This window comes from Scleropages formosus, chromosome 11 (assembly GCF_900964775.1).
Source record: "Scleropages formosus chromosome 11, fSclFor1.1, whole genome shotgun sequence".
Taxonomy (NCBI): Eukaryota; Metazoa; Chordata; class Actinopteri; order Osteoglossiformes; family Osteoglossidae; genus Scleropages; species Scleropages formosus.
The window spans coordinates 20,283,488-20,297,569 of record NC_041816.1 but is presented as its reverse complement, the minus strand read 5'-3'; the positions used below and the strand labels follow the sequence as shown (position 1 = coordinate 20,297,569).

General features: G+C 46.8%; 1 protein-coding gene across 1 annotated transcript in view; it reads left to right on the top strand.

The window, feature by feature from the left end:
• Nucleotides 1-14,082, top strand: part of LOC108940832 (immunoglobulin superfamily DCC subclass member 4-like) — a 42,585-nt gene that overhangs the window by 12,112 nt on the left and 16,391 nt on the right. Inside the window, exons 2-5 of the mRNA XM_018763223.2 lie at nucleotides 1,924-2,241; nucleotides 4,562-4,703; nucleotides 10,524-10,657; nucleotides 13,023-13,157. Coding sequence (XP_018618739.2) covers nucleotides 1,924-2,241; nucleotides 4,562-4,703; nucleotides 10,524-10,657; nucleotides 13,023-13,157 — 729 coding nt within the window. The remainder of the gene's footprint in view (nucleotides 1-1,923; nucleotides 2,242-4,561; nucleotides 4,704-10,523; nucleotides 10,658-13,022; nucleotides 13,158-14,082) is intronic.

Sequence of the window (14,082 nt, the reverse complement as noted above, 5' to 3'; positions counted from 1 at the left end):
GAGTTTCCTTGTTGCAAAATGATCGTCACCTGCATTTCCATGTCCCACGTTTGTTATCAATAGAACTTACTCTAACAGAATAGGGGTGTGGGTCTAGATTAATTCAGGTTTTTTCCACAGTGTTTACGACTCGCGTCTGGAGTTGAGTGTTGGTGAACAGTAGGAGGACAAACCTGTACATGTGTGTTCTTGGGATAAATCTGTCTGCAGTTGGTATTGAACTGGAAATTCCAGAGACAGTGCATTGTAATTTTAAATTTTATTTGAAATCAGTTTAATTGGTTTAAGACCATGGTTTTTGCTTACAAATGCATCAATAAAACTGCTCCCAGCTATCTACAAAACTTGATCATCCGCTGCGCCCCAACCAGACCGCTTTGCTCGTCTACTTCCGCTCGCTTGGTGGTCCCGCACACGAATGGTAAAGCGTGGAGGTTCTCAGCTCTGGTTGCGTTGTGGTGGAATGACCTCCCTCTCTCTCTCAGAACTGCTGAAACTCTGTCTACACTCAAGAAGGGTCTGAACTCACCTTTTCTGAACTCACTTCCCCATAATCTCTCAAACTCATGTATGGTGTATATGTTCATGCACAGTAACTTTATGATCATGTCCAGATAATCCTTTACGCAGCCGCTACTCCTGTATTGTATGTAGATGTTTGTGTATCCCAAAAAAAAAAATGGCGGGAAGGTGATCAGGATTCGTCTACTGAGTTTTATGCAGCTACTTGTACGGTGAACGTCGATACGTATGGTGGAAAGAAACTGTACTTAAGAATCGCACGTCTGCAGCTATGTCTCTCTCTCTCCCGATTTAATGTACAAATTGTATTTTCTTTGAGATGTACGTCGCTTTGGAGAAAAGCATCTGGTAAATGAATAAATGTAAATTAATGTACTTTGAAGCTAAGAAAATGTTAAAGGAGTCACAGCATATTTTTCTCTTTATTGAAGTTATATTTGAGACTTTTACAGAAGATACCCTGCAAATGAAATCGAAGGACATCTATATTATTAAGCTCTTATTGATTGTACCATAGTGGTCTCAATTGTGTTTGTAATTTGAGGACCCAGTAGGCTCCCAGCGGGGGGCTGCTATTGCTTGGGGGGGGGGGCAGTGTTGCTTTAATCAAGGAAACATTTGTTCCCAATGTTCCTCCTGTTTTTTTTTTTGCAGACTAAAGAAGCAGGAGGTCGTGTCTGACTATGCAAACCTGTGTGTGTGAGAGCGAGGGAGAGAGAACCATACCATAGTTTGTGCATTATGATCCTATTTTTCAGCTTCATTTTACCAATTGGATTTTATTCTTTTGATGCAGTTTCCATTCCCGTGTACAATACGGTCCTTTCAGTCTGTCAAAGTGAAAGAAATTGGTTGTTCAGTCTGATCAAAACCTTCGCAATCAACCAGCACAAACCTCTGTTCATGGTCTGCCCTCAAAGGCCATCTCCAGAAAAAACTGAAAGTACACCAGGCAGATGTTGCAGTGACATTGTAATTGACTTGGGAGCAGTATGGTGACACAGCAGGTAACACTGGTGCCTCACAGCTCCTGGGCTGAGGGTTTGAATTGGGCTTCATCCCTCCTGAGTTTTGCTGTTCTCCTTATTTTGACGTGGGTTTCTTACTGTCCATCGTGACCCTGAACATTTGGAAATGGTACTTTTCTTTCTTTTTACATTCCTTTCCATGGTGAACTAGTCTCCTCTCGTCCTGTGCATAGGATGCCGTTACTTCTGTCTGAGATCACCTTCATTTAACTCTTGACTTTAGTTGCTCATACAACTCAGGTTCTTTGTTCGCTGTTCAGGTGTTCGGTGTGCTAATTTCCTATGTTGCAAAATGCTCACCTCTTTTTTTTTTTTTTTTTTTTTTTTTTTTCTCTTCTCCTTTCTCTCTCTCTCTCACACACACCCCATGCAGAGAAGCCAGTGTCAGTGGAGCTCAGCTGCGGGGCAGGGCCTGTCCACGTGGTTCTGGAGCCAGGACAGCCCCTTTTGTTGGACTGCCACTTGGGGGCGACCGACACACCTCTCAACATCACTTGGCTACAGAATGGGATCTCTGTGGTGGATGGCGAGGCCACGCAGACTCTCCCCAACGGCTCCTTGGCGGTGCTGGCCCCCTCCAGAGAAGGCCGGGAAGGGAAGGTGCCCCCTGCAGTGGAGGGCGGCTACAGCTGCATCTCAGTGAGCCCACTGGGCGCTCTGGCCAGTCGCTCCCTGACTCTGCACCTAGCCAGTGAGTGCCGAGCCTGACTCTCTGAACCAGCATCTCCAGTTTGAAAGCATAACCTCAGCTGTCTAGAGGGTATATGTGTGTCTGTACAGATGTGTTCGTTGGGTGCTGGCATATGGAAACATGGTTTCACTCGGGACCTCTGTGTGCACCCAGTCTAAAGCCTTTGTAGCGGTCCCTGTCAGTAGCGTGTCCTCACTTCCTGCAGATGAAGTCCATTCCTTATGCTGGCTTACTCAGGCACACCTGGGACAGACAAGGGGCCCATTGTATGTGCCAGCACAGGTAGCATCTTGCGGACACCGCAGGCTCCGTCCTGGGAGTAAAAAGGGAGATTAGTTTGCAGGTCTTCAGAAAGCACCAGTTTCAGCTTTATTGCCGCTGTGTAAAATACTGTCATCTTTGCATGAGATTTCGCTCTTTTTCTTCCTAATGCTTTTTTCATGAGGGGGCTATATTGGGCTATTGAGGGGCACTTATTTTTATGCATATTAAGAGTTCCCTTAACAGAGCAGCTCAGCTTGCAGGTTTTATCCCTTCAGGGCTCCTGAGGAACAAAAAGGCCACCTAGGTCACAGCTCACATCTTGACCCGTTTGCTGTGTTCTTGGTCTTACAGCACCAACATGAAGGTCAAGTCACAAAACATTTGCATGCATTCATTCATTTGGTGGAGGCTTTTCTAAGAGGGATGTGCAACTCAGAACAGAATGCACAGAAGTGGATTTCGGACAAAGAGCTTTAGATAGACACGCGTTTGTCAAAGAACAGGAAGTATGTCCAGTACTGATGTTTTTGCCGGTGCACATTACACAAGTATTGGCATATATGTTTGAGAGAACACGCAAAGGCGAACGTTGGCGATCGCACATTGGAATGATTCCCTCTAGATGCATGCAGGGTTTGTGTAATGATTGAGGCTCAGGAGGCAACTCCTTTGTGTTTTTTGTGCTAGTGTTTGCCAGTATGTCCATGTGACTGTTGGTATGCATGTTTGCCGGAGCCATGGGAGCAGAAGCTGATGGCTACCAAGATCTTGGGAGGGACTGTCAAGAGTTCAAGGGGATAGGAGAAAGTGAGAGGGAGCTGTGATATGACAGGAAAGTGGCTGGAAAATGAGAAGCTGGAGTGATGCCGGGAGCACAGATGGGAACAACGCCTGCCTGATATAGAGGCTTCTTTTGCAAGTTTAACATGGCCTCACATTTGGTGCTGAGGGCAATATTTGGGTTTAGTGCAAGCCTACAGTTTTCCGGTTAGGCACCCCAAGCCCATCCAGATCGCAGCAACAAGCAGTTGGGCAGTACACGAATGCAGTTGGCTTCACGTGTCCACGCAGCCTTGTGCATTATTGGGAATCCAACAGTGGAGAAGTACAAACAATTCGTGAATATTAGCCTGCGCTGTTCCCATCATCTGTGTTCCTCGAGTTCTCAGCTTTCATGTGCTGCCTTTGGTTCTTCTATCCTGTTTATGGTGTTTGACAGATGTTTACGTGAATGCTGTTCGTAGTTAATTATTGATTTAACATCACTGCGGCGATCGCCAAAGTTAAATTTACAGTACAGGAAGAGTTGTGTGTCTGAAAAGCTGGAGTGTTTTTTGAGCACCTAGGCTTCATTGATAATTTAAGCCGTTTGAACAAGTACATAGCAGGTTAGGACCCCTTTCCAGGTATGCCTGCAAGAATCAGTCAATGTTTAAAATGAAAACAAACTGCCCCATACTCTGGTCATACTGTATACAAACCTATATGACCTCTATTCAGTAACCTTGAAATGCTCAGGGACTGTCCTGAAGGAAGGAACAAATATTTATTTAAAGAATGAACTCTAGGTTATTGTTTAGTTGGTTTTAACTTTGCCTGTATAGAAACGGAATACACTCCATCTGTACCAACCCTTCATCTCCTTTGAGGCCCTAGAATGAATGCTTGCAGAAGTTTGAGTCAGAATTCTCCAGAAATGCTGGTTCACAGGTTAGCTTTTCACATTACTGTGCCACAAAAGCAACCCAAGGTGAATCCGTGTGGAGATTTTATTGACTCCTTTGTTCGTTTCTGTAATTTTTTTTTTTGGATGTGTTTGAATGACTTTTGCAGCATTGGAAATGTAATGCCCGTTGCTAAATCATGGGGAAACTACTTCTTAGAGCGGGTCTGCACCGCTCATGAAGTCTTACCATGGGATATACATGGCTGAGGTTTGTGGGCCTTATCAGCCTCCATTGCCTTGTTTTGGATGGTACGAGCAGCGGGTGCAGTGTCCACTGTCTCTTCATAGAGGTCCCAGCTGTCCTCTCCCTTCCTCCATCCTCCTTTCCAGGCTTGTCCCGCTTCCTCCTGCACCCAGAGCCCCAGGTGGTACCCATGGGGGGAGCTGCACGCTTCGAGTGCCAGGTGGATGGCCTGCCAACACCCAGCATTGCCTGGGAGAAGGACCAGGTGCCAGTGCCCGCCCAACCCAGGTGAGAGATTTTGACATGCTGCACTAACCATTTTTGCTAGCTGCTGGTGAAGGCATTTGAGCTGAGCAGCTGCTCCTCAAGCAGGATGTTTGTCCTAAACTCCCAGCATTAGATGTTTTCCAAGAATTCTTCCCCGCAGCCTCTCCAGTTGGCACTCCCCCAACCTTGCATGATGTGAAAGGGTAAGGTGTGAAGCAGATGTCACAGGGGCCTAGCTGCACTGTGGCCAGCTGTTAACTGTGCAAAAGAGCTCTCTATCCCACCACTAAGGTTTCAAGCTGGATACTGAATGAATAACCTCTCCATGGAAGAGAAGGTGCAGTGCTTTTGAACAGCAGACTTATTAAATCAGAAATGTATTTTTTATTTTGGCTGTATTTGATCTTCGCGGGTTGACTGGGTTTCAGAGATAAGAGCCGAGCTCAACTCTGCTGGCTTCCTGTCTCTCCGTAAGGGCTGAAGGTAGGGGTCATGCAGTTCGTGGCCATTTTCTTCTTTATTTACCCAAAAACTCCACACTTAGTCTGGTTCAGTTCATGCCCTCTGCCTGGTGAAAGCTATGCTTCTCCTTCAGGTGTTTTCCTCCTTTCTCACCATCTACCGGCATTGTCATGCATTCCTACTCTTCTGACTTTCTTCTCCGTTTTCCCTCTTTGAAGAAAGCAAAAGTCTTGTGCAATCCCCGAATGAATGAGTTACAGATGTCTTTGAGGGGCTGTAAGAGGGCGCAGCCTCCCGTTGGACTGGAGCTCTCTCCAGGATGAGAGAGCGAGGTGAACAAGATGCACCTTCGTTGCCCTGAGAGCCAGTGGGGGCTGGGGCCTGGGAGGATTTATCGGAACATGAAAGCAGAGGTCAGAATGCAATCCAAAACCCAAGCGACTGCAAGACGTTGTGCAGGAGGCCTCAACTTCATCAAAAGGGGCCGGTTGGCAGAGCTCCATGGTAGATATACCCCTAAAGCAGTCATATGGCTGCTGTAGGTGAACTCCAAAGGCTGACCTGTCCCTTTACCTTAACAGAAGAGCTCGGTTTAATACCATTTACCCGCGTGCTTTTAATAACATTTATATTTACTGTAGGTGGTCTAACGACTCCAGGAAATACCATGCAAATAGATATTTTCCCCATCTTATTTTAAAAAAGATATTCTTCATTTACTTACTCTCTAAAACTTGTCTGTAGCAAAGAAACCCCGACAGAATCGGCGGGATTGGACCTCCCTAATTCATCTCGGTTGCACTGTGCTTACAGCCCGTGCGTCTGTTTCATTGTCTGCGATCAATAACAAGATGTTACACATTTTTATGGGAGAAATCAGAAGTTTGTGGAGATGTTTATTTTTTAGGAGTTTTAAATTAGTTTTATGAGGGGGTGCAGTGGGTTTGACCGGGTCCTGCTCTCCGGTGGGTCTGGGGTTCGAGTCCCACTTGGGGTGCCTTGCGACGGACTGGCGTCCCGTCCTGGGTGTGTCCCCTCCCCCTCCAGCCTTGCGCCTGCGTTGCCGGGTTAGGCTCCGGCTCCCCGCGACCCCGCATGGGACAAGCGGTTTCAGACAATAGATTGTATGGTAATTGAAGCAAAATAAACAGCTCTTAGTGTCGTGGTTAGAGTTGCTGCCTTTCGGCCCAGAAATGGCAGGTTTGATTTCCACATCAAGCTGTAGTACCCTTGAGCAAGGTATACATATATATACACACACACACACACACACACACACACACACACATATTTTCGGAACCGCTTGTCCCATACGGGGTCATGGCGAACTGGAGCCTAACCCGGCAACTCAGGGCGTAAGGCTGGAGGGGGAGGGGACACACCCAGGACGGGACGCCAGTCCATCACAAGGCACCCCAAGCGGGACTCGAACCCCAGACCCACCAGAGAGCAGGACTGTGGTCCAACCCACTGCGCCACCGCACCCCCTGAGCAAGGTATACTTACCCTAAATTGTTTCAGTAAAATTGCGCAGCTGTCTATATAGGTAAATAACTGGAAGTAGATTAACATCTTAAGTCACTTTGGAGAAAAGCGTCAGCTAAACGAAACTAAAATTGATATTTTGTTTTATTTGGGCGTCAGTATTTGTTGCTACTTTGTCTTTAGACATGTTGTCTCATGTAGGTTTCAAGTTTCCCTACTATTGTTGGCTGATATCATTCTTAGACCTCCAAGTCCAGGATCTGTCTCTAAATGAAGCCCTTCAGAGGCCTTGATTCATATGAGAGTTGAAGTCAATTGGTTACAAACTGATGTACACAACTGAGGACGGCTTCAGCTTTGGTTGAACTGCCACGTGCCTGTTGATAAGTAGGTGGTTAGCACTGCTGCCCCACACTCAAAGGATCTTGCTTTGAATCCTTCCTCCTTTACTGAATTAATATATTCCATTCTCGGAACAACAGACTACAGGGAAGGGCAGCGGAGGATGCTATACACACAGACAATATTTTATGATATGAAATGCATAAATAAATATTCACAGCAGAAATGCAAGTAAAATAAAGTAGATTGGGGAAATCTCATGGCATAGTGGTTAGAGCTGCTGCCTTTGGTTTGAATCTCACCTAAATTGCTCTGGTAAAATTGCCCAACTATATAAATGGGTAAATAATTGTCAGCAGCTTAACACTAAGTAGGAGGGGGTGCGGTGGCGCAGTAGATTTGGCCTGTGCCTGCTCTCTGATGGGTCTGGGGTTTGCGTCCTGCTTGGGGTGCCTTGTGATGGACTGGCATCCCGTCCTAGGTGTGTCCACCGGGTTAGGCTCCGGCTTGCTGCGACCCTGCTTGGGGCAAGCGGTTTCAGTCTGTGTGCGTGTGTGAGTGTCTGTGTTAACACTGTACGTTGCTTTGGAGAAAAGTGTACATTAGAATGGAAAAGCTTTTGACAGTTTCCTTCTGCAGTCATCTGATCGACTATTATGTAATGTGAGATGTGATAGGTCTACATGCACGGCTCTTCTGAAGGTGTGTTTTGCAAATGTTTGTACACCCACACAGGAATGGGCCTATGTTGTATATATCCATTTATACATATGTTTTTACAGATTTTTATGCCTTTTTTTTATTTCTTCTTGCTTGTTTGCCTTAAGGGGGGCGCGGTGGTGCAGTGGGTTGGACCAGGTCCTGCTCTCCGGTGGGTCTGGGGTTCGAGTTCCGCTTGGGGTGCCTTGCGACGGACTGGCATCCCGTCCTAGGTGTGTCCCCCTCCCCCTCCGGCCTTACGCCCTGTGTTGCCGGGTAGGCTCCGGTTCCCCGTGACCCCGTATGGGACAAGCGGGTCAGAAAGTGTGTGTGTGTGTGTGTGTGTGTGTGTGTGTGTGTGTGTTCCTTAAATGGGGGAACAATATTTGGCCGCTGTCCATTGTTCCCAAAATCCATTGTTCTGGTGTTTGTTGCACCTTGGGTGCACTGTTCAAAGTCGCACAAATTCACCCTGTGTTCCACCGTTAACAGCAGTGTAGCTGCCTAATGTACTGTTAGCAATGATATTCACTGTAGTTGTCTTAACTAGTCACATTTTTTCAATATCTCTGCCGGGTTGAATGGTGGTACCTGTAAATACAGGGGCAGTTCACTGCAGGCTACTGATGCAGCATGTTTTATTATTATACAATAAAGTGTTTTTCCTTGTAATGATTTGAATAGCAAAATCATTTTTCACAAAAAAAGCAGCGCATTCTGTTTAAATTACTCATTTACTTATTTCGAGGTTAAATGACTGTCAAAATTGCATTTAACCTCTAAGTAATTCAACATATATTTTATATCCATCTGGATAGCTGTCTAAAGAAATGTGTCTTTTTGCATTTAATTAACTTGTTCTACTTGACAGCTGAAATTAACTGAATATAATCTGGCATTGTGTTGTGGAGATGTTCACATTCCTGCTTAGTTTGCAGAGTGATACAGTAAATGGAATTCAGCAGGAAAATGTGAACCACTGTGCCACCTGCTGGGGGCAACAGGTGCTATGGTGAGTGGAACTGCTGCATTGCACTCAGGGAAACAGTTAAAATCTCCTGCTGATGCTGTAGTAGTACTGTTGTTCAAAGTACACGCACACACTGTCCACCACTACTAGTTGCAAGCAGGGTTGCGGCAAACGAGAGTCTAACCTGGCAATGCAGGATGCGGGGCTGGGGGGGACACACCCCTGACAGGACACCGGTCTGCCACAGGGCACCCTAAGCAGGGCTTGAACTCCAGCCCCACCACAAAGCAGGCCCTGGCCAAACCCGCTGTGCCACCACACTCCCAACCCCCCCCGATTGCTCAAAATACTTATTGTAAAATTGCTTGAGTAGAAATTACCCTATTGTATAAAATTTGATTAGTGGACAAACAGGCTCATTTGTATGGGACAGCCAGTAGCATAGTGGTTAGCGCTACTGGCTTTGAAGGTTGTAGGTTTGATCCCAACCTCAAGCTATAATAGCCTTGAGCAAGGTACTTGCCCTAAATTACTCAGCTGTGTAACTGGGTAAATGTTTGTAACTGCAATAATAATTTTAACATTGTAAGCTGCTTTGGAGGAAATCATCACACACCTTTTTTTTTTTTTTTTTTTTTTTTTTTCCTCCCTATGTTATAAATAAATCTTTTTCCATTTCAAATAGTGGTAATCTGTAACCTGTACCCTAAATTTATCCTGTTACCACACTGGTGTTATGAATGTGCTATTTTGAGTTATTTAAACTTAGAGCTTTGTCCCTGTGTGACCTCCTGTACCCTGAAGGGACCAAGGTAGTGAGTCCAAGCCCATGTGTAGTTGCTAGCTGTCGAGGTGTTGCACTATCAAGAAGGAATTCCTTGAGCCCCCGGTCCGTTCTTTTCACCCTGCTGTTGGAAGCCTACCTACCGCTTTCATAGTTGGATATGATGCATTATACCTGTTATTTTCACCGCTCTGGTTAATTGTCACTCCCAGTTCAGGAGCAGAGGGCGTGAATGGTGAGGGAGGGACATAAGCTGGTATGCGGGCATGCCGAGGGGAGATCAATATTGACAAGTGGAGGGCACAGCATGCAGCTGGCAGCAGCAGTGAGTGCTGTTGTGCAACAGAGTGACACCAGGCTCTCTATGTTCTACATCAAGCTTTTTTTTTTTTTTTTTTTTTTCCTCCCCCCCCCCCCCCGTTTCCCCAGTTTGCTCCTCTTCTCCGTTCCGTGTCTCTGTATCTTTCTCCCTAGATCGGTCTTTCCACCAGGGAACAGCTATTGTGCCATACAATTTCCAATGCAGTGTGCTCACGCATGGTTCAAGTGTACGGTTGTGGTCTGTGTCCCTCCCTTTTCTTGTCTCACACACTTACATCAGGCTACTCTGTTTCACACCTTCGTGTTTGTGCTCGGGTGCAGAAAGTGGTGTAATGGTTAGAGATACCACCTTTGCACTCAAAGGACTTTGGTTTGAGCCCCACCACCTGCTGTAGTACCCTTGAGCAATGTTCTTACCCTGGATTTCTCCAGCCAGAATCACCCCTCTGTATAAATGGGTAAATCAGTGTAAGTAGCTTAACATTTTAAGTCACCTCTGGGGAAAAAAGTCTCACCTAAATAGATAAATGTAAATCCAGTGCATTTGACAGATGCTTTTTTCCTAAGTGATACACAGATCAGAAATATCATCAAGGATCCTGAGGTAACGTCCAGAGAGATTTATTTGGGAAAACTCCTTTGGATACTTCATGGGTCCAGTGCAGTAGGGTCTCTGTAGAGTGGGGAAGGAAAGGTTGAGTTTGTGTGGGTCCAGTCATGCTTGGTCTAGCTTTTGAAAGCTCCCTTCCTTACCACCCCTCCTCCCACATGTGCGCAGGTTCATCTCCCTTCCCAGTGGTGTGCTGCAAATTTTGCGGGTGCAGGAAGAAGATGCGGGCAGCTACCGCTGCGTGGCCACCAACGCCGCACGCAAACGCTTCAGCCAGGAGGCCACACTTACCGTCGCTGCAGGTAAAGCCCACCTACCGGACCCTCCGGCACAGGGAGTTGCGACAAACGGTGCCCGAACCAACTGCACCGCCTGCTAATGAAGCGTGTGCTGTGTGTGGTAAGGTAGAGGCAGGGATGGTGTGTGTGTGTGTGTGTGTGTGTGTTAGAGGCGCAGATGGAATGAAATGAAGCAGCTGCTTTGGACCCTATTACCATGCAGTAATGAATACAGAGACTTTCATCAATGATGGGTCTCTATGCTGCTGAGCTGGAGGGAACATTAATAGGCTTGTACCACATGTGTGCTGTTAGCACACAGACTACCGGTTTATATCGATTCAGACATGCTGTTTCCTTTGTTTGTTTTGGTCTGTGTGTCTGTGCGCGCGCGCACGTGTGCTTCAGTGCAAAGACCAACTGTACAAATTAAGTTAACCGCAGTGCCTTCAGCTGGCCTTGCGACAGCAGGACAGAAACCGGCCCTCGGACGTCACCACGTCTTCGCGCCTTTGACGTCTCACCGCGACGAGCGCTGTCGGCTGTACGCGACTCCAAGCCGGCCTTTTGTGTCTCACTCTGACTGACTGTGCTTCATTCGCTTCACTCTGCTTTTGTCCCGTCTTAAGGACTAGGAAGAAGGCTTCCTGCGTTAGGAAGATCATACCAGTCACATGTACTAATCCTTTGTTTTTATATATAATGTTTGTTCCTCGAAGCGGGGGGTGGGGCGGTGTGGCGCAGTGGGTTTGGACAGGGCCTGCTCTCTTGTGGGTCTGGGGTTCGAGTCCCACTTGGGGTGCCTTGCGACAGACTGGTGTCCTGTCCTGGGTGTGTCCCCTCCCCTTCCAGCCTCACGTCCCATGTTGCCGGCTTGCTGTGACCCTGCTTGGGACGAGCGGCTCCAGGAGGTATGTGTTTGTTCCTCGCTTTGGGGATGCGTGCCATTTTTGGTAGATGAACAAGTAATTGTTTTTTCTGCCAGTTAGGCAAGTGGTCTGGCAAGCAGTGGCCAGATAATGAAGGGAGAATATCGATACGTTGATGGATGGATGCGAAGAAACTTTATTGATCCCAAAGGAAATTTCACGGCGATGCTGCAACGAAGGGCGGAAGCAATGATAAATATCCCACCGCCGAAACCAAGCAAAGCACCGTAATTACTGCAATTAGAGATTTGAAAAAAACCCTGAAAAGCATTGAGGAATGTTCACACGCATTATACGCACACCGGCCTCTTTATTAGGTACGCGTGGCCATTTGCAGCTCGGCCTCCGCAGTTAGTGAGTCGCGTGGTTGTAAAGCATGCATACAGGGGCAAGAGGTTCAGTTACTGCCCAAGTGGACGTTAGAATCGGTGCGTGATTCAAGTAACAATTGGTGCCAGCAACGCAGAAAAGGCCACCCCCCCCCCCTTTTTTTTCTCTTGCCCACTACACTTCCACAAATATGACAGCAATTTCACTACAACGGGAAGCCCAGCTTTCCCGCCAATGGAGCATCTTTGGGGAAGGTGGAAAACGATAGTAGCGGAGTGAATGTGGAGAAATTGTGCGAAAATGGCAAGCCAGCATAGGCTGAGACTGTTGCGGAATGTGTCCGTCATCTTGTTGCATCAGGCCATTCTGGATATAAAAGAGGGTCCTACTAGCTCCAGTAGGGCTTCCTAATAAGGTGGCCAGTGACTATATATTGATACAGATACAGAGACGACGTGTAAAAACGGATGGGTAACTTACAGACCTGACACACAGGACATTTCTCCAGGTGCCACGTAGCAGCGAGTGACCCACATACAGCCCACAGCCACTGAATGGTCTGGCAGCATTGTATGCAATCTTCGTTAATGCATTATTTGCTTACTGTGTCCCAGAGACGACGACGACGCTGCCCCCCCCCCCCCCCCCCCCCCATTTCTCCTTGGGGAGTTGATTGCAGCTGGAGCACTTTTATAGCGAGATTTGTCAGCACTAAATACAGAACGTGCCTCATATCGGTGTTGCTGCTCCTTTGCGAATATATGACTTCACTGTTTATTTATGCCACTTGTAGCGAAGCTGAATTTCCTCCGTCGTTGGAAACCTGCAGACCTACGAGCGTGTTCGGTTTTTGCCGGCGTTCAGACAGCAAACGATGCAACAGTTTCTGAAAACATATTTCAGTTCTGACAGTTTTACCTTCACATTCCCATCTATCACCTTCTGTGTGTCTTGACATTTGTAAATAATGAACAGCGCGCAAAAGGCTCAACAGGGAGCTTCGGTTTTCTTCTCCAGGCCGGGGTGAACGTTTGGGCTGTGGTGGGCAGTATTGTTCTGGGTTCTGCCCACTGCTGCTCTCTGCTGGTTGCTGTCAGGAACATGAATGGGACCCGTGTTTTTGTCCGCAGGGCCTCCCGCCGCTGCCGGGGATGTGGTGATTGAGGCACCCCCACGGAACACCACGGTGGTATCGGGGCGTCCCACAGTGATGGAATGCATGGCCCAGGGACATCCTAAACCGCTGGTGTCCTGGAGTAGACAGGGTGAGTCATCTTAAGGTTATTATTTATTCATTTCGTTGACCTTTCTCCATAGCAACTTACAATGTTTGTATGCTCATGCACTTATAATGATTTTCCCATTTATGCAGTTGGGTATTTTTTGCTGGTGCATTTCAGGGTAATTACCTTTCTCAAGGGTACTACAGCAGGAGGTGCGATTCGAACCTAGGTCCTATGAGTGCAAGGAAGTACCTGTAACCATTACGTCACCTGTTGCCCTTTTGCTTTTACTCATTTGTTCCGTTGATCCAAGGTGACTTTTACCTGTGTTAGTTACAGTTGGTGACCATGGAAAATGGGGAGGGACAGAACATTTCATATGAGTGTCCAAATCGGATGTTATTGCGTTCGACAGCTTAAAGTAATATTGTTTGCATCTGCGAGAAAGATTGTACAAGTATTCCATATTTGCATAATAGAATTTAGATCATGCTGCTGACATTCAGAAAACGTACGTGTTAGTCTGGTAACGCTGGCTGATCAGACAATCAGACTCGATGGCAATCAAGAAACTCAGGGTTTGATCACTGGTGAAACTTCTTTGTTGGTCTTCACACTGGCACGATGACTGACCGCCTCTCATTTATACAAGTGTTTATACTCTATATTTTACTGGAGGCGCTTAGATTAAGTCCAAAGATCACCCACCGTGGACCCAGGTCTTTGTCGTTTGGGTTTCTTTCTCTCAAGAGGAGCTTGTAGAAGGTCACAGAGGTTACGTCTGTTGACCTTATCTGACCTTCCTTAAGCAGCTCAACGGTTACTATTTATCTTCTGGGACTGGCAATGTTCAGTACTCACCGCATGGTGAATTTGTAACGGAAGTGTGGCAAACTGGGTTTTAAATTAAGGCACCGATGCTGAACAAAATTTTTCTGTTTTTTATACATGTATTAGCTGTTCCATA